The sequence below is a fragment of the Leptidea sinapis genome, chromosome 3, assembly GCF_905404315.1.
Source record: "Leptidea sinapis chromosome 3, ilLepSina1.1, whole genome shotgun sequence".
Lineage (NCBI taxonomy): Eukaryota > Metazoa > Arthropoda > Insecta > Lepidoptera > Pieridae > Leptidea > Leptidea sinapis.
In genome coordinates, this window is record NC_066267.1 from 12,596,446 (window position 1) to 12,620,936 (window position 24,491).

A 24,491-nucleotide genomic window follows, 5' to 3' on the forward strand; every position below is an offset into this window, starting at 1 on the left:
ATTTCTGTTCATAAAATTATGTAAATGGTTATTGGTATGCTTTTCAGCCCATGGTTTTTGGTATTGGTTTTGGTGTACCTGGGATGAATTTGATTTGTTGAAGTCCTGCTTACGACGAGAGCTTTCTAACGAAGTAAATTTAATTTCTAAAAATTTCAAAAAATCTAACAAAGTAGGCAATTCTTTTGGATTCTTAAGCGACACAATGTAGTCATTATGGGTTTCAGTATCTAACTTTTGGCACAAAATATAGACGATCAATGGGTCCCAGTTGGAAATGTCGATGCCCATTGCTTTTATAGAGTTAAGACACTCGTTGGTGGTGTCATGTAACTTTTTGATGACCGCTGCAGATTGATGTTGAATCGTAGGCATGGTTAGTAACAATTGTATGTGAGAATTAAATATTAACCTAGTATTATGGTAACGTTGGTTTAATATGTCCCAGCATACTTCGTAGTTTTCAGAATTGATGCGTAAATGGTGAACTAATTTTTCAGCCTCGCCACGGAGCTTACTTTTCAAGAATTGCATTTTCTGCGCATTTGGTAAAGATTTATTATGGTGAATTGTTTCGGAGAATAAATCTTTAAAACATATCCAATCTTGGTAGTTTCCGCTGAAGGTGGGAATGTCCATTTGTGGGGTTGAACGTTCCCTGTAAGATGACGACCACATCTGTCTGTTCACTGCCTTCTTCATGGTGTTGTATTTCTTCTCCATCTCAGCGAATGCTGTCTCATACTCTTCGTTGTCGAGCAGCCCTTCGCTGTCGATGTCCCAGTGAAGAGAATCGATGACCGACCATCTTGATTGGATAGTTCGTAAAATATCTTCGAACTCCCAGCGGTCGGAGCAGCTTTCAAGGTCGACAGCCTCTATGGTACGGGATAGCGCCTTGAAGTTGCTCTTCTGCTTTCGCAGCATTTCTTCGACCCTACTGGAGTTGCCCTGGTTCGATAGCTTTGGTGCAGGGAAGCTAAAAGAGGGACCCTCCTGAGCGGGAGAGAAAATATCGCGCCTATCTGAGCCCTGCGATAATGGTGTAGCAGGTCTCAGTAATGGTTTGCTGGGATCGCTGGTTACGTAATTAGAAATCATATTCCTAACTTCCTGGTAAAAATCTTTCGTCCGCTGGTAATGGTTTTCCGCGAAGTAGCGATGGTTAGGGTCTTCAAACTCAGCACAAAGCCTAGTATGGTTGGTCTGGAATTCACTCCAGTACGAGTCTAAAGCGTTGAGACGTTTTTCAATATAGGCGGGTGTCTTTCGTTCTGGCCCGTCCTTCTTGAAATTAACACACTGCGTGTTAATCGCGGACATAATCTGGTTTTGGGTGGTTAATAGAGCCTCCATGGTTACGGGTCAAAAGAGAGTGGTAAAGAGTGGTGAGTGATAAAAAGGAAAGATCTTACTTGAAGACTGGTACGTGGTGACCTGGTGTGTCCTCAGCAGTCTCCCCGTTGGTAGTCGCTGGTAGTATCGCCGATCTGGTGAACTGGTTACACTCCACACACAAGCACTTTGGTCAACACTAATTTGGTTCACTACACACGCGACGAATTTTGGTTAAAATGGTTAACTGGTTAACAAAAGGCCGAAGGACCACAATGTCCTTGGAATGGTTAAAAAAATTCTGGTCACTGGTTAACAAAAGGCCGAAGGACCACAATGTCCTTGGAATGGTTAAAAAAAATTCTGGTCACTGGTTAACAAAAGGCCGAAGGACCACAATGTCCTTGGAATGGTTAAAAAAAATTCTGGTCACTGGTTAACAAAAGGCCGAAGGACCACAATGTCCTTGGAATGGTTAAAAAAAAAAATTTGTCACTGGTTAACAAAAGGCCGAAGGACCACAATGTACGGTGGTTTGGTTCCGTACAGAGTAAAACACAAGTTAGGCTCAAATGGTATATTGAAACCTTAACTTATGCTATATGGTAAAATGGTAAAATGTTGGTATGGTAATGAGCACGCGAATCGATCGGCGGCTTGTCGCGAACTGGTTACAATATTACTTAGGAAATAACGCGAGGCGACGTAAACGCTGACACGCGAAACGTGATGTACAGTCGACATGCTGTTGACCGTACAGTGGGGTACAATCAGCCCCAATAGTGGGGTACAATCGGCCCCAATAGTGGGTTACAATCAGCCCCAATAGTTGGGTACAATCGGCTCGAATAGTGGGGTACAATCAGCCCCAATAGTGGGGTACAATCGGCTCCAATAGAGGGGTACAATCAGCCCCAATAGTGGGGTACAATCGGCCCCAATAGTGGAGTACAATCGTCCCCAATAGTGGGGTACAATCAGCTCCAATAGTGGGGTACAATCAGCTCCAATAGTGGGGTACAATCGCTTTAGTTAATCATGCGAAGATAGCCTTTATGGTTTCTAGCGAAATGCGGTTCTGCCCACGATAATTGTATTCTTTAATTCTTTGATGCGCTGCGGGACAGAAACAAAAGGGACGCGCTGAGGGACGGCCTTATTGTTTAACTTTGGGGCACTTTGTATATAACAAAGGAAAGATGCTTTAATGAATTGTGTGTGTGTGTGTGTGTGTGTGTGTGTGTGTGTGTGTGTGTGTGTGTGTGTGTGTGTGGGTACGACAGATGAGATTTAAAGTCTAGTGAATATGTCAGGAATGTGGCGAATGTAGGTGTTTAGTTACGCACAGATTAATAAGGTTATAGTTAGTAACGTGAATTACGCACAGACACCTTCCGTACAGGCGTAAGTGTCACTATACAAGGCGGTAGAGTCAGTTACCGTGGTGTCTCTGTCGGAGATGGCGTACTTGAGGCGGGACTCCAGGCCACGGATCTGAGAGTCCACGGTGGTGAGCTCGGACTCCTTGCGAGACTTCTTCATCGACTCGCGGAGCTCTTCCGTCAGTTTCTCCTGTGTGATACAATACAAGTTTCGAATAATTTCGGATCGACAAAAATTTCAATGATTTATTAGCTATTATTTTATATTATTTGTTATTCACGCGAGTATCATATTACTAATTTTCTTTACTTGTAACATGTATAGATCACACAATTTATTCCAATTCAAAAAATCTTTATTCAGTGTAAAATTTTATAAGTTATTTAGTGCAAGTCAGGATGAAGTATAAAAGTTACAATTGATAAATAGCATTCAAATGAGTATAAGAATAGTCATTAACAATAAATTAAGAAAGATTAATCCCAACAATCTTTACCACTCAAATAATCTCTCACATTATAATAGGCCTTAGATGTTAATTTATTTCTTACGATACATTTAAATTTTTTAGTTGGTAATATTTTAATATAACTTGGGAGTTTATTATAAAATATAACACAATCCACTATAAAAGATTTAGCAGTTTTACGGAGCCTAGTAGATGGAATTGGGAGTTTATTTTTGTTTCGAGTATTGACCTTATGTCCATCACTATTCTAATTGAATTTTAGAGCACGACAAATCCATACATCACATAATGAATTAAATTCATAACAAAATTTCTTGAAATAATAACAATATAGGCTGTCAAAAATTTTGTCAAATAAATCGGAATAATTCATTACAATTAAAGTAACATTACATTTAAAAAGGGGGTGTGTCTTTAAGACCACGTGACAGAAGAGAAAATTTCATTAATCACGGCAAAGTTTATAAAACGAAATAAATTTTTGGTTGTCTTTGCCTCTCACTTCGCAATATGCATAGCAGACAGCAGTACCTTCTTAGCCTTGAGCTGCGACAGATGTTTCTCGTCCCAGCGCTTGGCCTTGCGCGCCAGGTCCAGAGAGCCGCCCGAGATGATGCCCGACTTCTGGTAGAACGTGCCGTCCAGAGCTAACGCCTGTCACACACAACGTGCCTCGTATATAAGACAACTTGCGCTCCAAGGTATACGAGGACAAACGATCGAACGGGTACAGACGATCATTATCTTTTTGCTACGTTATGATCACCAATGGGAGTCTTCTTTGCGCAAGATGCCGGCTAGATTATGGGTACCAGGTGTATGATTTTCCAACACATTCTTAAATAATTTCAAAATACATATGTTTATATAAACCATCATATCCTCCTTATAAAAAACAATAGAGCCATTCCGCACAAAATAGTCTAGCACTATCGTATTTATACGTACATCAGCTAGTTAAAATTCGTCACCTCTACATGGCAGTTGTTGTTGAATAATTCATGACAGCTTGTTCATTATCTTTTGCAGTTTGATTCTATTTTGTTATTATAAACAAACCAAAGTTTCTATATATTTAGGCGCCTTTTCCTGTCATGAAGCAGTAATGTGTAAGCATTATTGTGATTCGGTCTGAAGGGCGCCGTAGCTATTGAATTTACTTAGCAAATGAGACTTAACAACTTATATCTCAAGGTGACGAGCGCAATTCTAGTGCAGCTCAAATTTTTTTGGGTTTTTCAAGGGTCCTGAGCGGCTCTGCATTGTAATGGGCTGGGCGTATCTATTACCATTAGCTTAACGTCCTGTTCGTCTCGTCCCTTGTTTCCATAAAAAAAGATATAGGATAACAAACAATCGCAGGCACTCACTGCCATCGTAAAGTGATACCTTATCATTTTGCTACGTTTTTATCACCTCATTGCTCTGTTGCAACAGTTTGTATATTTTATTAAAAAGAACCCAAAAAAAAGAGCTGGGAGAGTTTCTTGCGCCACTTCTTCTCTCTCAGACCGCCATTTGTTTCCGAAGCGGTAGTTGAATCCAGTATATTAGGAATGTAATCAATTTTGAGAAAATAAATGCCTTTTATCTACACCATGCTTTGAATTCTTTATTAAAGATTCGAAAATAGTTGCTTTTTGCTAACATTAACACACCCAATGCTTTTTAATGTTAGCAGTAAAGTAACTGTTTCAGAATATTTTATAGAGGATTCCTATTATGAATGTAAATAAAGTCTCGTATGCAGCTGTTGATAATTAGGTATTAATATAATTAATTATGACAATCTTATCGTAAATTAAGGACTACCTAACGGTTAAGAATATTTTAAAGTTATTGACAATAATTGAATTTGGACTTTTATTATATTGACATTTTAATCATTTCTTTTATTTTATTTTTATGCTTTGTTTGTATAGAGTTTATGTATATCTTAATTTATTAATCCTATCGTGTTTCTGTTTCGTTATTTAATTAAATTTAAAAAAATTGTAAAATGTATAAGGCTCATCGGAAATAATTTTCTATCTATTATTGTACCTGCATTTTTTTGGTATAGGAGGATAAACGAGCGTACGGGTTACAGGTTAGGTGATCACCGGCGCCCACAATCTCTTGAAACACCAGAGGAATCACAGGCGCGTTGCCGGCCTTTAAGGATGGTGTGACGTGCTTATTTTGAAGGTACAAATGTCGTATCGTCCCCGAAACACCGCACAAGGAAGCTCATTCCACAGCTTCGTAGGACGAGGAAGAAAGCTCCTTGAAAATCGCACTGTGGAGGACCGCAACACATCCAGATGGTGGGGATGATAGACTAGCTTGGGGCATTTTTATGAATAAATAAATCATTCATTCATTCATTCACATTCACTCGGATTCCCCTCGTGTGATAAACCCTCATTCGTGTTTTAATACTCCTTATTACACAACAGTTGCATAAATAACAATTAGTTCATCTACGATTGAGAGACAATGGACATATGAGCCGCGTCCGATGTAGTAAGTGTAGTGTGTGTAGTGTGTGAGTGTTCGCACGTCGTAGCGGCTGCTCTTGCTGCGGTCGAGGTCGTAGGCCACGCGTGAGGCGTCCTCGGGCGTCTCGCACACGAGCGCGTTGTTGGTCACGAACAGCACGGCGCGGTGGATGGCCGCGGGCTCGAACCGCAGCACGTCGAACAGCAGTTTCACGTTCTTCGGCTCCTTGATATCGCTGCAGACAACGTCCACTACCATTTTATTTCTTTTAAACGGCCAACAACCAGTTTTTTTTAAAACATAAGGGACGAGTCTTTCATTTCATACTAAGGGAAAGCCAGGGTTGAAGCAGAGCACGTTAGGTGAGAAAGTTAATGACTGTTACGAGGGTGTTGTTTATAATGAGGGAGACATACTTTATTTCGAGTGATAACATAGTAACGCATAGGAGGAATAAAAAATACGAACGAAATTAATATTATTGTTTCACAATTACTATACCATCAATAGTATGCTTCATTTAAATCAAGCCAAATATTAAATAACCGGTATGAACCGACTATAGCACCGCGCGAACAACTAGTCCTAGATATATATTTTTTAAATGAAAATAAGGGACGAGACGTTCAGGACGTTCAGCTGATGGTAATTGATACGCCTTGCCTATTACAATGCAGTGCCCTCAGGATTCTTGAAAAACCCAAAAATTATGAGCAGCACTACAATTGCGCTCGTTACCTTGAGACAAAAGATATTATATCTCATTTGCCCAGTAACTTCACTTGCTACAGCGCCCTTCAGACTGAAACACAATAATGCTTACATATTACTGCTTCCCGGCAGAAATAGGCACCGTTGTGGTACCCATAAACTAGCCAGCATCCTGTGCAAAGGAGCCTCCCACTGGTGTACACAATAGATACTTATAATAAAACTTCTAAGACCTATAACAAAAGAATAATAGAATTGGGGTGATCCTTATTTCACTCCCACTGGTAAAGAGGTGTGGTGTTTGGTGTGAGTCTAAAAGAATAAGAATAAGATTAATTTATTTAAATTGATTTTTTTACATAAATTACATTAACTTTAAATATTTTACAAGCTTATATATAAGTATGACTAAATTATGATTGCCATTGAATCACCACACTCACACACCAGTCGGAGACTGTATCGTGGGATCAAATAAAGATACGATTAACAGTAAACCACTATATTGGTTGTCATCATTGCCATTACTATTACAAATTTTGAAGACACTATATACAACTGTAAAATAATAATTTAATTAAAAAAACTACAAATTTATCAAAACTAAATTTAAAAGAAAGTAAAATAAAGTTAAAGTAACAACATGTGTGTGTGTGTGTGCGTGTGTGTAAGTTTATGTGTGTGTGTGTTTATGTGTATGTGTGTGTAAAATTAAATACAATGGATCAATATATTCAGTTTTTTAATAATCTAATTCTCCTAGGTATTTACTGATTTTTATTTTCATATTTTTTGTACTTAAGTCTAATATACCAACATGTTTATGCATAAAATTATAAATATTTAGATATATAAGGTGCCAGTCGTTCCGAGAACTTGGTATTAATTCTTGGGCGAGTTATGTTAAACGTGCGTTTCATTTTGTTAGTGGCAAAACCCGGAGTATTGATAACATTTTTGTGCTCCTTCATTACACAAGCCAATATGAATAATTGTCGAACTCTTAGCACGCCGCATTCCGTATACAAACTGTCCGTAGGGTGTCGTCGTGGCTTCCTGCACATGACTTTTAGAAAGGCTCGTTGCGCTCTCTCTAATATTATTAGATGAGATTTTGCAGCTCCTCCCCAGACTGTTATGCAATACATAATGATTGATTGACATAGTGCAATATAGATTGATTTAAGCAATTGGCAGTCAGCTGAGTTCCTGAGTAGCCTTATGATAATCATGAGTTTTCTAACTCTTCCAGATAAGGATAAGATGTGCGGCAAGAAGGTGAGTTTTTCATCCAATTGGACTCCCAGGTACCGTAATTCCGTCGTCCTCTGTATCTTTGGACAAAAGCATGGTGCTTCTGCTGCTTTATCACATCTATGTATTTGAATGAATTCGCAGTCGGTTGGAGCACTAGCTTTTGTTATGTGAAACGACAGGTAATTCGTTTTCCCGGGGTTAAGAGTCAGGAGGTTATTATCTAACCAGTTAGCTACTACGGCGAGGCCTTTTTCCGACATGTGTTTTGCTTCTTCCCATGACTTACCTTTAAATAATATTACGGTGTCGTCAGCATAACAAACGATATCCGCGTTTTCAATGTTCAATTTAAGTAGGGAGTTCATGTAAATTGAAAACAGGGTTGGGCCTAAGATAGACCCTTGTGGAACACCCACTGTGACCTCTTGCAATTCACTAATGTGTTTACCTACACGCAGACACTGTTTCCTGCCAGTTAGATAACTAGCAAACCACTTCAAAGGAAGGCCTCTGATGCCCATACATTCCAGTCGCTTCAAAAGTATTGGAACTGAGACAGTATCAAATGCCTTAGACAGATCCAAGAATACCCCAATAGATCGATGTCTACTGTCCATGTACCGTGAGATCAATTCTGTTACCAGTAAACATGCATCCTCTGCGGATTTCCTTCGACGAAAACCAAATTGACGATCACAGAGTAGGCCCTTAGATTCAAGATAAGAAGTGAGTCGGGAATTGACTACCTTTTCCAAAACTTTTGATACTACACTGAGCAATGAGATTGGTCTATAGTTTCCAGGCACTTCTTTTGATCCAGATTTATATATTGGAATTACCATTGCTAGCTTCCATGATGCAGGAAAGACTCCAGTAGTGATACTCAAGTTTATTATATGAGTCAGCGGTAAAGTTATATGGTCCGAGTTTTGCTTAAGTACTACTGCTCCTATTTGGTCTATTCCTGAAGCACTATCTACTCGTAGATCGTTTAACCAGTGTTTTATTTCAGTCTAGTCAGCTGGTTTTATGAAAAATGATCTTATTGGAGTGTTTATATGTTTTATTTCGGATGCTAAATTTTCCTTAGTTTTTTTGATGTTATCAAGAATTGTCTTAGTAAGTTGTCTACCCACAGATGCAAAATATTCGTTATGCAACTTTAAACAATGTTCTACTTCATCAGACGTTTTAATTAATTCTTCAGCATTCTGCTGTGAGCGTTTATGATGAGTAATATCTCCAATCACCTTCCATAGCTTCTTTTTATCATGTTTACTTACTGTCAAAAGTGAGCGTTCGTAATTGTACTTTAGTCGATGTAGTAGATTATTACAGAAGTTTCTATATTTTATATAAATTACCTTTTTAATTTCAACGTTTGGATTATTTTTGTACTTTTGATGGAGTTTGTCTCTGTTTCGAATACGTCGGATTAAACCAGGTGTAATCCAGGGTCTAATGTTAAATTTAATTCTACTGAGCGTGACCTCTGATCTGTGTCTAGATATAATTGTATTAATTGTATGTGAGAAAATTTCTACTGACCTTGAGACGTCCATAGTATCATACACTGCCGTCCAGTCAGTATTTTGAGGATCGCGCGTGACTGCGTATCAGTTTTTGTCACAGTTCTACAGTGTTTGTGACCAACCGGGTATTTAGTTTTAAAACACGTAATCGTCATATCGTGATCAGTCGGATCCGCGCTGCAAATGAAACCCTCTGCTGACATGTTGTTTTTTATGAAAGTGTGGTCCAATCAAGTTTTGCCGTGAGTTGGTTTTAAAAATACAGTTAACAAACCAAACTCGGCCATCAGGCACAGGTATTCGTGACGTCGTGGGTCTACACTTGTAGGACATATACCTACTTCATGTCAGCAGTAATTATTAGTGAGCTTTTTGAGGATTCCTTCGTAGTAGGCTTTCCAGGCCGTCTAAAAAATTCGTGGTGTCCTTTACTGATGCGGATCTGTAAATAGCTATGATTTTTGGACCTTTGTATTTACAAAGTTTGATATTTATATATTTATTTTGTTTGATATTTATCAATTTGTAAACAAATTGCGTCATTCAGTTCAGGCTCACATACAGACACTGAAATTCCGTTTAGGACATAAACGACAACACCACTACACTGGTTTATAGCTCGATAAGTTCTAAACGAATCATATCCATCTAACTGCATGACTATTGAATAATCATCAAGCCAACATTCCGTCAAAATAAAAACATCGTAAGTTATAACAAAACGTTGCAGATTTGCTCTGAATAGGTCAAAGTTTTTGTTTAGACTTCGAATATTAAATGTTAAAATTTTAAAATTATATTTTCCCAACTGAAGCAGAGCGTTACACGATTCTATGTCTTCAACCTTATGGCACGTTATATTCAAGATGTTATCAATTTCACTTATCATGTTACTAGCCATTTGAGTTGTGGTAAATATAATATATTCTTTGGTATTTTGGGGTTGTTGGTTGAAGACAAGAGACAATTGTATTTATTAAATTGCTGAAGTGAGAGATACATAAGTTGTCGGACAACGAATAATTACGGGTTCTTTTAATTACGTTTTGAATTTTATAAGAGCTGTGTTGGATAGTGAATGCTTGTGAATATGGGTTTGTGAATAAGTATAAGATAATGCGTGTATAAGATAATGTTTTTTGTGTGCGTAGGGTGTGTGTGTGTTGTGAACGTAGTTGTGATACTTTGAATATGATTGAGAACAGGTTGTATCTATAACAATTATATAACCTCAAGGTGGTGAAACTAATACTTATGAAATGTAACAAAATAGAACTCTTAAGATGTATTTTCTTGAATGTTTGAAATGTTTTGTTGTGTTTCCTTATTTATGAAACAATTTTGCAGATCTTCGCCAGATTTGATGGTGACGTAACGGACTTTTTCAGCTTTACGAACATATATAGTTCCGTTTCGGACCCAACAGAAATTCGGATCGTCGAACAAGGCGAATAACAATTGGGCATGTAACTGGAGAATATCGGGGTTTAGACATTTGCGAGGCTTTTGGGCCAGCTCTTTCTACGTCGACATCATTTTCGGTAAGTGATACTCCGAATTTTTTGGATATAAGCATGGCTATATGAGTTATGCTCTCATTTTTCTGTTCATTAACACCAACAATTTCTATTTCGTTTTTTAAAAGACTTTGTTCGTAGTTATTTATTGTTGACTCAATGCGCTGGAGAGACCCTTTGAGGTTTGTGATCTCTGTCTGTTGAGTCAAAAATTTCCTGTCATACTGTTCGAGTTTGATGGTAACCGAATGTAGTTCACATTTAACTGTTTTTAAATCCTGGAATATCTCACTGTTTTGCTGCTTCAATGCTTGTAACTCTTGTCTCAGAAGTCTGATTTCGGTTAAAACAGATGCTAGCTCTGACTACTCTTCAGCCTTACTGCCTCGGCTTCCCCGTATTAAGTTTAAATTTCCTTGTTCGTTCGTGTAGGTTGAGTTCAAATTGCTTCGTATAGGTGTTGTGGAATTATCAGTTTTCGGTCTTGTACATACACACCCAGGGCAGATCCAAGTGTCCTTAAATTCTTGAGAAAAGGTGTCAAACTGCTTGCTATTGACTTTGAGACATTCTAGATCATAGAGTTTACCACATGAGGCACATTCGAAATACTCAAGTGACATAATTTTGCTATTGCACGCATTACAGTTATTTGGCATAATGTAATAAAACATAATATATTAAATTAACAGTGATAACAATTAAATTAAATTAAAAATATTTGATCTATGCGGATGGGATTCGAACTCGGTTCGATGCAGTGTTGATTTAAAACTCTCTACTGGCCACTAGGCCAGTGACGTCAAGACTGTAAAAGGCGTTTAGTATTCGAGCAGAACGAACAACACGTCTTACTAGGTCGAATCAAGGGCAAAGTTTTTTAACTACCTACAAGTTACAACCCACAATAGGCACTTTTGGTTTGTAAATAATAAATAGTATATAACACTTTTTTAGTACTTATCTTCTTATACATTCACTTTCACAGAGAAAAGTATTTAATTTACACTATTTTAAATTTACAAAACACTATATATGTTATTTAGTTATACTTAAACCCCCTTATTCATAATAGTCTGCTAACTTAAGGCATTGCTAATTCTCACTCTGTCTTCTTCTATTGACCTAAGTCAGAATGAGAAAAAACACTCCTAAGCGGCTGTTTAAAGTTAGCGGACCATTATGAATAAGGGGGTTAGTATTTAAATAATATATTATGTAAACTTTATATCAAGCGGCAACATGTACCGAAACAATGAAAAATAATATGTTGTAGCTAATAACTAATGAAGAATAAAAAAATAAGTAACGAATTGCGACAATCTATATATATAAAAAAGAAATGCTGTTCGTTAGTCTCGCTAAAACTCGAGAACGGCTGGACCGATTTGGCTAATTTTGGTCTTAAATTAATTGTGGAAGTTCAGAGAAGGTCTAAAAGGTGAATAAATATGAAAATACTCGGATATAATAAAAACAACGATTTTGTATTTCCTTAGATGTGCCGCCGTCGTTCAGAAATCAAATTGAAAGAATAGTTAAAAATGAATAACTAAATAGAATCTTTGTTTCTCAGGAGGTAAAAAACGAACTTTATTCTAGCTACCTATACTTAGTGGATTAACTACAGCTGTTAACTATGAGGGCAATACAAAGATAAAAATAATTGACTTGCAATAAAATATTTTGATTTGATTTGAAAAAAAGATTGCTGGGTCAGCGAGTCTTATATATAAAATTCTCGTGTCCCGGTGTTTGTTACCAAATCCTCCAAAACGGCTAAACCAATTTGTTTGAAAATTTGTGTGTATATCGGGTAGGTCTGAAAATCGGCCAAAATTTATTTATCATACAACTGAATGATAAGGGTCAAACAACCCGAAATATTTTTGTTTTTATTTTTTTTTATTATGATGCAGCATTAAAAAAATACATATAACCATCTACGATCAACACCTATTTTTGTATCGCGACTTTATTATTATTCTGTTCCATCCACAGATCCGCAATAGGGAGCAATGCAAGATCGAATACAATAATTATTGTAATACGATATATTTGGTAGGTCTGAGAATCGGTAATCATCTCATACCCCATAAATTTTAATAATTACATTATTTTTATTACTTCACATGGCAATACAACGTTTGCTGGGTCAGATAGTATTATACATAATCGATGTAATTACCGCAGCCTCTCCTTGAGCGGCTTGGCTTGTATGTAGTCGAGCGGCAGGAAGGTCTCTGGCTCCAGCATCCTCTCCTTCAGCACCTGGATGCAGCGGCGCGCCGTCTTCTCCGTGTCCACGACGATGGCCTCCATGTACTTGCCCAGCACCTTGGTGATGGCCACGTTGTACCGCTTGTGTGTCGGCTGACACATGTTGATCATGCGGTCGTACTGCCAACAAATATGACTCATTCAGTTCACTTATTTTATAACAATTATTTTATTGCCACAACCGATCGGGGAACATATTCTGTCTTATTAATAAACGCAGTGTAAAGTTACTCCAAGTTTAAAATTACTTCTACTAAATATCTTCCATGTCATGTAATTTTGTAGCGACAAAGGTAAGATAAAGACAAACGGCCTTACAAATAAACTTGATAAAAAGTTATACCTGACAACTAGTCATACATAGAGTTCCTCGTCGTAATATAAAGCCAGTGACTCACGACTCCGGGTATCTCCCGCTTGAAGCTCTCCACGATCTCCTGCTTCTTGCGGCGCCGCGCCTCCTCGTGTTTGTCGACGCGTGCGTCCCCCAGCTGCGCCGCCACGTACAACTAGTCATACATAGAGTTCCTCGTCGTAATATAAAGCCAGTGACTCACGACTCCGGGTATCTCCCGCTTGAAGCTCTCCACGATCTCCTGCTTCTTGCGGCGCCGCGCCTCCTCGTGTTTGTCGACGCGTGCGTCCCCCAGCTGCGCCGCCACGTACAACTAGTCATACATAGAGTTCCTCGTCGTAATATAAAGCCAGTGACTCACGACTCCGGGTATCTCCCGCTTGAAGCTCTCCACGATCTCCTGCTTCTTGCGGCGCCGCGCCTCCTCGTGTTTGTCGACGCGTGCGTCCCCCAGCTGCGCCGCCACGTACAACTAGTCATACATAGAGTTCCTCGTCGTAATATAAAGCCAGTGACTCACGACTCCGGGTATCTCCCGCTTGAAGCTCTCCACGATCTCCTGCTTCTTGCGGCGCCGCGCCTCCTCGTGTTTGTCGACGCGTGCGTCCCCCAGCTGCGCCGCCACGTACAACTAGTCATACATAGAGTTCCTCGTCGTAATATAAAGCCAGTGACTCACGACTCCGGGTATCTCCCGCTTGAAGCTCTCCACGATCTCCTGCTTCTTGCGGCGCCGCGCCTCCTCGTGTTTGTCGACGCGTGCGTCCCCCAGCTGCGCCGCCACGTACAACTAGTCATACATAGAGTTCCTCGTCGTAATATAAAGCCAGTGACTCACGACTCCGGGTATCTCCCGCTTGAAGCTCTCCACGATCTCCTGCTTCTTGCGGCGCCGCGCCTCCTCGTGTTTGTCGACGCGTGCGTCCCCCAGCTGCGCCGCCACGTACAACTAGTCATACATAGAGTTCCTCGTCGTAATATAAAGCCAGTGACTCACGACTCCGGGTATCTCCCGCTTGAAGCTCTCCACGATCTCCTGCTTCTTGCGGCGCCGCGCCTCCTCGTGTTTGTCGACGCGTGCGTCCCCCAGCTGCGCCGCCACGTACAACTAGTCATACATAGAGTTCCTCGTCGTAATATAAAGCCAGTGACTCACGACTCCGGGTATCTCCCGCTTGAAGCTCTCCACGATCTCCTGCTTCTTGCGGCGCCGCGCCTCCTCGTGTTTGTCGACGCGTGCGTCCCCCAGCTGCGCCGCCACGTACAACTAGTCATACATAGAGTTCCTCGTCGTAATATAAAGCCAGTGACTCACGACTCCGGGTATCTCCCGCTTGAAGCTCTCCACGATCTCCTGCTTCTTGCGGCGCCGCGCCTCCTCGTGTTTGTCGACGCGTGCGTCCCCCAGCTGCGCCGCCACGTACAACTAGTCATACATAGAGTTCCTCGTCGTAATATAAAGCCAGTGACTCACGACTCCGGGTATCTCCCGCTTGAAGCTCTCCACGATCTCCTGCTTCTTGCGGCGCCGCGCCTCCTCGTGTTTGTCGACGCGTGCGTCCCCCAGCTGCGCCGCCACGTACAACTAGTCATACATAGAGTTCCTCGTCGTAATATAAAGCCAGTGACTCACGACTCCGGGTATCTCCCGCTTGAAGCTCTCCACGATCTCCTGCTTCTTGCGGCGCCGCGCCTCCTCGTGTTTGTCGACGCGTGCGTCCCCCAGCTGCGCCGCCACGTACAACTAGTCATACATAGAGTTCCTCGTCGTAATATAAAGCCAGTGACTCACGACTCCGGGTATCTCCCGCTTGAAGCTCTCCACGATCTCCTGCTTCTTGCGGCGCCGCGCCTCCTCGTGTTTGTCGACGCGTGCGTCCCCCAGCTGCGCCGCCACGTACAACTAGTCATACATAGAGTTCCTCGTCGTAATATAAAGCCAGTGACTCACGACTCCGGGTATCTCCCGCTTGAAGCTCTCCACGATCTCCTGCTTCTTGCGGCGCCGCGCCTCCTCATGTTTGTCGACGCGTGCGTCCCCCAGCTGCGCCGCCACGTACAACTAGTCATACATAGAGTTCCTCGTCGTAATATAAAGCCAGTGACTCACGACTCCGGGTATCTCCCGCTTGAAGCTCTCCACGATCTCCTGCTTCTTGCGGCGCCGCGCCTCCTCGTGTTTGTCGACGCGTGCGTCCCCCAGCTGCGCCGCCACGTACAACTAGTCATACATAGAGTTCCTCGTCGTAATATAAAGCCAGTGACTCACGACTCCGGGTATCTCCCGCTTGAAGCTCTCCACGATCTCCTGCTTCTTGCGGCGCCGCGCCTCCTCGTGTTTGTCGACGCGTGCGTCCCCCAGCTGCGCCGCCACGTACAACTAGTCATACATAGAGTTCCTCGTCGTAATATAAAGCCAGTGACTCACGACTCCGGGTATCTCCCGCTTGAAGCTCTCCACGATCTCCTGCTTCTTGCGGCGCCGCGCCTCCTCGTGTTTGTCGACGCGTGCGTCCCCCAGCTGCGCCGCCACGTACAACTAGTCATACATAGAGTTCCTCGTCGTAATATAAAGCCAGTGACTCACGACTCCGGGTATCTCCCGCTTGAAGCTCTCCACGATCTCCTGCTTCCTGCGGCGCCGCGCCTCCTCGTGTTTGTCGACGCGTGCGTCCCCCAGCTGCGCCGCCACGTACAACTAGTCATACATAGAGTTCCTCGTCGTAATATAAAGCCAGTGACTCACGACTCCGGGTATCTCCCGCTTGAAGCTCTCCACGATCTCCTGCTTCCTGCGGCGCCGCGCCTCCTCGTGTTTGTCGACGCGTGCGTCCCCCAGCTGCGCCGCCACGTACAACTAGTCATACATAGAGTTCCTCGTCGTAATATAAAGCCAGTGACTCACGACTCCGGGTATCTCCCGCTTGAAGCTCTCCACGATCTCCTGCTTCTTGCGGCGCCGCGCCTCCTCGTGTTTGTCGACGCGTGCGTCCCCCAGCTGCGCCGCCACGTACAACTAGTCATACATAGAGTTCCTCGTCGTAATATAAAGCCAGTGACTCACGACTCCGGGTATCTCCCGCTTGAAGCTCTCCACGATCTCCTGCTTCCTGCGGCGCCGCGCCTCCTCGTGTTTGTCGACGCGTGCGTCCCCCAGCTGCGCCGCCACGTACAACTAGTCATACATAGAGTTCCTCGTCGTAATATAAAGCCAGTGACTCACGACTCCGGGTATCTCCCGCTTGAAGCTCTCCACGATCTCCTGCTTCTTGCGGCGCCGCGCCTCCTCGTGTTTGTCGACGCGTGCGTCCCCCAGCTGCGCCGCCACGTACAACTAGTCATACATAGAGTTCCTCGTCGTAATATAAAGCCAGTGACTCACGACTCCGGGTATCTCCCGCTTGAAGCTCTCCACGATCTCCTGCTTCTTGCGGCGCCGCGCCTCCTCGTGTTTGTCGACGCGTGCGTCCCCCAGCTGCGCCGCCACGTACAACTAGTCATACATAGAGTTCCTCGTCGTAATATAAAGCCAGTGACTCACGACTCCGGGTATCTCCCGCTTGAAGCTCTCCACGATCTCCTGCTTCTTGCGGCGCCGCGCCTCCTCGTGTTTGTCGACGCGTGCGTCCCCCAGCTGCGCCGCCACGTACAACTAGTCATACATAGAGTTCCTCGTCGTAATATAAAGCCAGTGACTCACGACTCCGGGTATCTCCCGCTTGAAGCTCTCCACGATCTCCTGCTTCTTGCGGCGCCGCGCCTCCTCGTGTTTGTCGACGCGTGCGTCCCCCAGCTGCGCCGCCACGTACAACTAGTCATACATAGAGTTCCTCGTCGTAATATAAAGCCAGTGACTCACGACTCCGGGTATCTCCCGCTTGAAGCTCTCCACGATCTCCTGCTTCTTGCGGCGCCGCGCCTCCTCGTGTTTGTCGACGCGTGCGTCCCCCAGCTGCGCCGCCACGTACAACTAGTCATACATAGAGTTCCTCGTCGTAATATAAAGCCAGTGACTCACGACTCCGGCTATCTCCCGCTTGAAGCTCTCCACGATCTCCTGCTTCTTGCGGCGCCGCGCCTCCTCGTGTTTGTCGACGCGTGCGTCCCCCAGCTGCGCCGCCACGTACAACTAGTCATACATAGAGTTCCTCGTCGTAATATAAAGCCAGTGACTCACGACTCCGGGTATCTCCCGCTTGAAGCTCTCCACGATCTCCTGCTTCCTGCGGCGCCGCGCCTCCTCGTGTTTGTCGACGCGTGCGTCCCCCAGCTGCGCCGCCACGTACAACTAGTCATACATAGAGTTCCTCGTCGTAATATAAAGCCAGTGACTCACGACTCCGGGTATCTCCCGCTTGAAGCTCTCCACGATCTCCTGCTTCTTGCGGCGCCGCGCCTCCTCGTGTTTGTCGACGCGTGCGTCCCCCAGCTGCGCCGCCACGTACAACTAGTCATACATAGAGTTCCTCGTCGTAATATAAAGCCAGTGACTCACGACTCCGGGTATCTCCCGCTTGAAGCTCTCCACGATCTCCTGCTTCTTGCGGCGCCGCGCCTCCTCGTGTTTGTCGACGCGTGCGTCCCCCAGCTGCGCCGCCACGTACAACTAGTCATACATAGAGTTCCTCGTCGTAATATAAAGCCAGTGACTCACGACTCCGGGTATCTCCCGCTTGAAGCTCTCCACGATCTCCTGCTTCTTGCGGCGCCGCGCCTCCTCGTGTTTGTCGACGCGTGCGTCCCCCAGCTGCGCCGCCACGTACAACTAGTCATACATAGAGTTCCTCGTCGTAATATAAAGCCAGTGACTCACGACTCCGGGTATCTCCCGCTTGAAGCTCTCCACGATCTCCTGCTTCTTGCGGCGCCGCGCCTCCTCGTGTTTGTCGACGCGTGCGTCCCCCAGCTGCGCCGCCACGTACAACTAGTCATACATAGAGTTCCTCGTCGTAATATAAAGCCAGTGACTCACGACTCCGGGTATCTCCCGCTTGAAGCTCTCCACGATCTCCTGCTTCTTGCGGCGCCGCGCCTCCTCGTGTTTGTCGACGCGTGCGTCCCCCAGCTGCGCCGCCACGTACAACTAGTCATACATAGAGTTCCTCGTCGTAATATAAAGCCAGTGACTCACGACTCCGGGTATCTCCCGCTTGAAGCTCTCCACGATCTCCTGCTTCTTGCGGCGCCGCGCCTCCTCGTGTTTGTCGACGCGTGCGTCCCCCAGCTGCGCCGCCACGTACAACTAGTCATACATAGAGTTCCTCGTCGTAATATAAAGCCAGTGACTCACGACTCCGGGTATCTCCCGCTTGAAGCTCTCCACGATCTCCTGCTTCTTGCGGCGCCGCGCCTCCTCATGTTTGTCGACGCGTGCGTCCCCCAGCTGCGCCGCCACGTACAACTAGTCATACATAGAGTTCCTCGTCGTAATATAAAGCCAGTGACTCACGACTCCGGGTATCTCCCGCTTGAAGCTCTCCACGATCTCCTGCTTCTTGCGGCGCCGCGCCTCCTCGTGTTTGTCGACGCGTGCGTCCCCCAGCTGCGCCGCCACGTACAACTAGTCATACATAGAGTTCCTCGTCGTAATATAAAGCCAGTGACTCACGACTCCGGGTATCTCCCGCTTGAAGCTCTCCACGATCTCCTGCTTCTTGCGGCGCCGCGCCTCCTCGTGTTTGTCGACGCGTGCGTCCCCCAGCTGCGCCGCCACGTACAACTAGTCATACATAGAGTTCCTCGTCGTAATATAAAGCCAGTGACTCACGACTCCGGGTATCTCCCGCTTGAAGCTCTCCACGATCTCCTGCTTCCTGCGGCGCCGCGCCTCCTCGTGTTTGTCGACGCGTGCGTCCCCCAGCTGCGCCGCCACGTACAACTAGTCATACATAGAGTTCCTCGTCGTAATATAAAGCCAGTGACTCACGACTCCGGGTATCTCCCGCTTGAAGCTCTCCACGATCTCCTGCTTCCTGCGGCGCCGCGCCTCCTCGTGTTTGTCGACGCGTGCGTCCCCCAGCTGCGCCGCCACGTACAACTAGTCATACATAGAGTTCCTCGTCGTAATATAAAGCCAGTGACTCACGACTCCGGGTATCTCCCGCTTGAAGCTCTCCACGATCTCCTGCTTCTTGCGGCGCCGCGCCTCCTCGTGTTTGTCGACGCGTGCGTCCCCCAGCTGCGCCGCCACGTACAACTAGTCATACATAGAGTTCCTCGTCGTAATATAAAGCCAGTGACTCACGACTCCGGGTATCTCCCGCTTGAAGCTCTCCACGATCTCCTGCTTCTTGCGGCGCCGCGCCTCCTCGTGTTTGTCGACGCGTGCGTCCCCCAGCTGCGCCGCCACGTACAACTAGTCATACATAGAGTTCCTCGTCGTAATATAAAGCCAGTGACTCACGACTCCGGGTATCTCCCGCTTGAAGCTCTCCACGATCTCCTGCTTCTTGCGGCGCCGCGCCTCCTCGTGTTTGTCGACGCGTGCGTCCCCCAGCTGCGCCGCCACGTACAACTAGTCATACATAGAGTTCCTCGTCGTAATATAAAGCCAGTGACTCACGACTCCGGGTATCTCCCGCTTGAAGCTCTCCACGATCTCCTGCTTCTTGCGGCGCCGCGCCTCCTCGTGTTTGTCGACGCGTGCGTCCCCCAGCTGCGCCGCCACGTACAACTAGTCATACATAGAGTTCCTCGTCGTAATATAAAGCCAGTGACTCACGACTCCGGGTATCTCCCGCTTGAAGCTCTCCACGATCTCCTGCTTCTTGCGGCGCCGCGCCTCCTCGTGTTTGTCGACGCGTGCGTCCCCCAGCTGCGCCGCCACGTACAACTAGTCATACATAGAGTTCCTCGTCGTAATATAAAGCCAGTGACTCACGACTCCGGGTATCTCCCGCTTGAAGCTCTCCACGATCTCCTGCTTCTTGCGGCGCCGCGCCTCCTCGTGTTTGTCGACGCGTGCGTCCCCCAGCTGCGCCGCCACGTACAACTAGTCATACATAGAGTTCCTCGTCGTAATATAAAGCCAGTGACTCACGACTCCGGGTATCTCCCGCTTGAAGCTCTCCACGATCTCCTGCTTCTTGCGGCGCCGCGCCTCCTCGTGTTTGTCGACGCGTGCGTCCCCCAGCTGCGCCGCCACGTACAACTAGTCATACATAGAGTTCCTCGTCGTAATATAAAGCCAGTGACTCACGACTCCGGGTATCTCCCGCTTGAAGCTCTCCACGATCTCCTGCTTCTTGCGGCGCCGCGCCTCCTCATGTTTGTCGACGCGTGCGTCCCCCAGCTGCGCCGCCACGTACAACTAGTCATACATAGAGTTCCTCGTCGTAATATAAAGCCAGTGACTCACGACTCCGGGTATCTCCCGCTTGAAGCTCTCCACGATCTCCTGCTTCTTGCGGCGCCGCGCCTCCTCGTGTTTGTCGACGCGTGCGTCCCCCAGCTGCGCCGCCACGTACAACTAGTCATACATAGAGTTCCTCGTCGTAATATAAAGCCAGTGACTCACGACTCCGGGTATCTCCCGCTTGAAGCTCTCCACGATCTCCTGCTTCTTGCGGCGCCGCGCCTCCTCGTGTTTGTCGACGCGTGCGTCCCCCAGCTGCGCCGCCACGTACAACTAGTCATACATAGAGTTCCTCGTCGTAATATAAAGCCAGTGACTCACGACTCCGGGTATCTCCCGCTTGAAGCTCTCCACGATCTCCTGCTTCTTGCGGCGCCGCGCCTCCTCGTGTTTGTCGACGCGTGCGTCCCCCAGCTGCGCCGCCACGTACAACTAGTCATACATAGAGTTCCTCGTCGTAATATAAAGCCAGTGACTCACGACTCCGGGTATCTCCCGCTTGAAGCTCTCCACGATCTCCTGCTTCCTGCGGCGCCGCGCCTCCTCGTGTTTGTCGACGCGTGCGTCCCCCAGCTGCGCCGCCACGTACAACTAGTCATACATAGAGTTCCTCGTCGTAATATAAAGCCAGTGACTCACGACTCCGGGTATCTCCCGCTTGAAGCTCTCCACGATCTCCTGCTTCCTGCGGCGCCGCGCCTCCTCGTGTTTGTCGACGCGTGCGTCCCCCAGCTGCGCCGCCACGTACAACTAGTCATACATAGAGTTCCTCGTCGTAATATAAAGCCAGTGACTCACGACTCCGGGTATCTCCCGCTTGAAGCTCTCCACGATCTCCTGCTTCTTGCGGCGCCGCGCCTCCTCGTGTTTGTCGACGCGTGCGTCCCCCAGCTGCGCCGCCACGTACAACTAGTCATACATAGAGTTCCTCGTCGTAATATAAAGCCAGTGACTCACGACTCCGGGTATCTCCCGCTTGAAGCTCTCCACGATCTCCTGCTTCCTGCGGCGCCGCGCCTCCTCGTGTTTGTCGACGCGTGCGTCCCCCAGCTGCGCCGCCACGTACAACTAGTCATACATAGAGTTCCTCGTCGTAATATAAAGCCAGTGACTCACGACTCCGGGTATCTCCCGCTTGAAGCTCTCCACGATCTCCTGCTTCTTGCGGCGCCGCGCCTCCTCGTGTTTGTCGACGCGTGCGTCCCCCAGCTGCGCCGCCACGTACAACTAGTCATACATAGAGTTCCTCGTCGTAATATAAAGCCAGTGACTCACGACTCCGGGTATCTCCCGCTTGAAGCTCTCCACGATCTCCTGCTTCTTGCGGCGCCGCGCCTCCTCGTGTTTGTCGACGCGTGCGTCCCCCAGCTGCGCCGCCACGTACAACTAGTCATACATAGAGTTCCTCGTCGTAATATAAAGCCAGTGACTCACGACTCCGGGTATCTCCCGCTTGAAGCTCTCCACGATCTCCTGCTTCTTGCGGCGCCGCGCCTCCTCGTGTTTGTCGACGCGTGCGTCCCCCAGCTGCGCCGCCACGTACAACTAGTCATACATAGAGTTCCTCGTCGTAATATAAAGCCAGTGACTCACGACTCCGGGTATCTCCCGCTTGAAGCTCTCCACGATCTCCTGCTTCTTGCGGCGCCGCGCCTCCTCGTGTTTGTCGACGCGTGCGTCCCCCAGCTGCGCCGCCACGTACAACTAGTCAAACATAGAGTTCCTCGTCGTAATATAAAGCCAGTGACTCACGACTCCGGGTATCTCCCGCTTGAAGCTCTCCACGATCTCCTGCTTCTTGCGGCGCCGCGCCTCCTCGTGTTTGTCGACGCGTGCGTCCCCCAGCTGCGCCGCCACGTACAACTAGTCATACATAGAGTTCCTCGTCGTAATATAAAGCCAGTGACTCACGACTCCGGGTATCTCCCGCTTGAAGCTCTCCACGATCTCCTGCTTCTTGCGGCGCCGCGCCTCCTCGTGTTTGTCGACGCGTGCGTCCCCCAGCTGCGCCGCCACGTACAACTAGTCATACATAGAGTTCCTCGTCGTAATATAAAGCCAGTGACTCACGACTCCGGGTATCTCCCGCTTGAAGCTCTCCACGATCTCCTGCTTCTTGCGGCGCCGCGCCTCCTCGTGTTTGTCGACGCGTGCGTCCCCCAGCTGCGCCGCCACGTACAACTAGTCATACATAGAGTTCCTCGTCGTAATATAAAGCCAGTGACTCACGACTCCGGGTATCTCCCGCTTGAAGCTCTCCACGATCTCCTGCTTCTTGCGGCGCCGCGCCTCCTCGTGTTTGTCGACGCGTGCGTCCCCCAGCTGCGCCGCCACGTCCTCCAGCGCGGCCTGCAGCGCGGCCGCCTTGCCGCGGCACGACCCCACGTCCGCCTGCCGCCACCAACAACCATCATCATCAACTTAACAATTTGTGATGTTTTTAAAGTGATTACCCTCACTCACTTACACAAATAAAATTTGAGAGTTGAACAAAGCATCCAAGATTTTATGACGATACGTCACACGAACGATTAGCTCGGATGGTTAGAACACTGAACGCCAGAGGTCGTGGGTTCCAGTCCCGCATTGTTGATAAAATTTTGTTTTTCAAATTTTAATCGTTATACTCTGAAATATTTTTACATTTTGAATTAATTTCGTTTGCTGACGTTGTCATCACTAGTTTTAGTACCGCAGACTCTCGCTACATGGCAAATCAGCCAAATAGTACAGGTCAGTGGGCACGACCGACCGATGATGCTACCTCTTAGTTGGTACTTGTTAACACATCAAGCTGACAATTGATTTCCCGAAGTTTGATAAAATTAAATACCCTGGTTAGTCTTTTACGTTTCAATCCTCTTATACATGCTCCACTAGTTAAATCAATATACAGACTAATTCCTACTTAGAGTAGGACCTATTATGTACAAGCGTAGCATCGGCCAGGCAGTTGTTAAGTAACGAATTCTTTGACTTAGCATACTTAGATGTACTACCATCGTTGAGATTATTAACTTAAGTGTTCGTAACTATTTTAAACTAGTAGATAATCTACTATGCGTGAGGTACTTTAATTGGACATATTTTAGACAAACGATAAAAACAAGCCAGAAACATCAGTTTAGTGTGCGTGACAAGCTACGTCTTACACTCGCGATTTGTATGACAGTTTGTGTTAGAGTGCGTGCATTCCTCAAAATAGAGGTTAACACTAAACTCATTTTTTTCTCGACTTTTTCCCACCTGTCAGAGTCTATCTAGACATATTAATGCTCTAAGTCTACAACCTGTTTAACTCTGTCTTAACATCGTAATGGAATGAAAGTTGGAGCATTTTAAAACCCAGAAACGTTCAACGTTCAGTCATAGTATCGACAAAGCAAGCTGATTATTCAGAACTTTTTCAGTAATGCTACTTCGCACGAAAACTCAATGTCAAAAGGTAACAAAAATAAACAATCGCTCTTTAATGTAGTATATTACAAAACCTTTTCAAATATTAGTTATTTAATACATAAAGAAGGAAATGGAGAAAAAAAAAATAATGAAAAAAAGAATTAGTTCTAATAAATAAGGTTTTCTAGTACGTCACTAACATGTTCCTTAAATTGGCAAAATATTAGTTATTTAGTTTGTAATTTTTTGTTTCAACTTCAACTTACTATTTAATTAATTATTACATATATTTGTTTAAATTAATTTTGTTACCAAAATTTATCAACGATGCGGGAAGTTCGTAAATTGGTTACAAATTTAATTTATGTAATTAATCCCAAAAGTTAGGGTTATCACAAAAAGTTAGGTTTGTATGGAA

General features: G+C 45.7%; 1 protein-coding gene across 1 annotated transcript in view; it reads right to left on the reverse strand.

The window, feature by feature from the left end:
• The window catches only part of LOC126979514 (structural maintenance of chromosomes protein 1A), a 72,327-nt gene that overhangs the window by 25,797 nt on the left and 22,039 nt on the right, over positions 1 to 24,491 (reverse strand). Inside the window, exons 11-15 of the mRNA XM_050828830.1 lie at positions 22,904 to 23,065; positions 12,874 to 13,085; positions 5,729 to 5,903; positions 3,719 to 3,841; positions 2,776 to 2,907 (exon numbers count right to left, since the gene is read on the reverse strand). Of these exons, the coding sequence (XP_050684787.1) occupies positions 2,776 to 2,907; positions 3,719 to 3,841; positions 5,729 to 5,903; positions 12,874 to 13,085; positions 22,904 to 23,065 (804 nt within the window). The remainder of the gene's footprint in view (positions 1 to 2,775; positions 2,908 to 3,718; positions 3,842 to 5,728; positions 5,904 to 12,873; positions 13,086 to 22,903; positions 23,066 to 24,491) is intronic.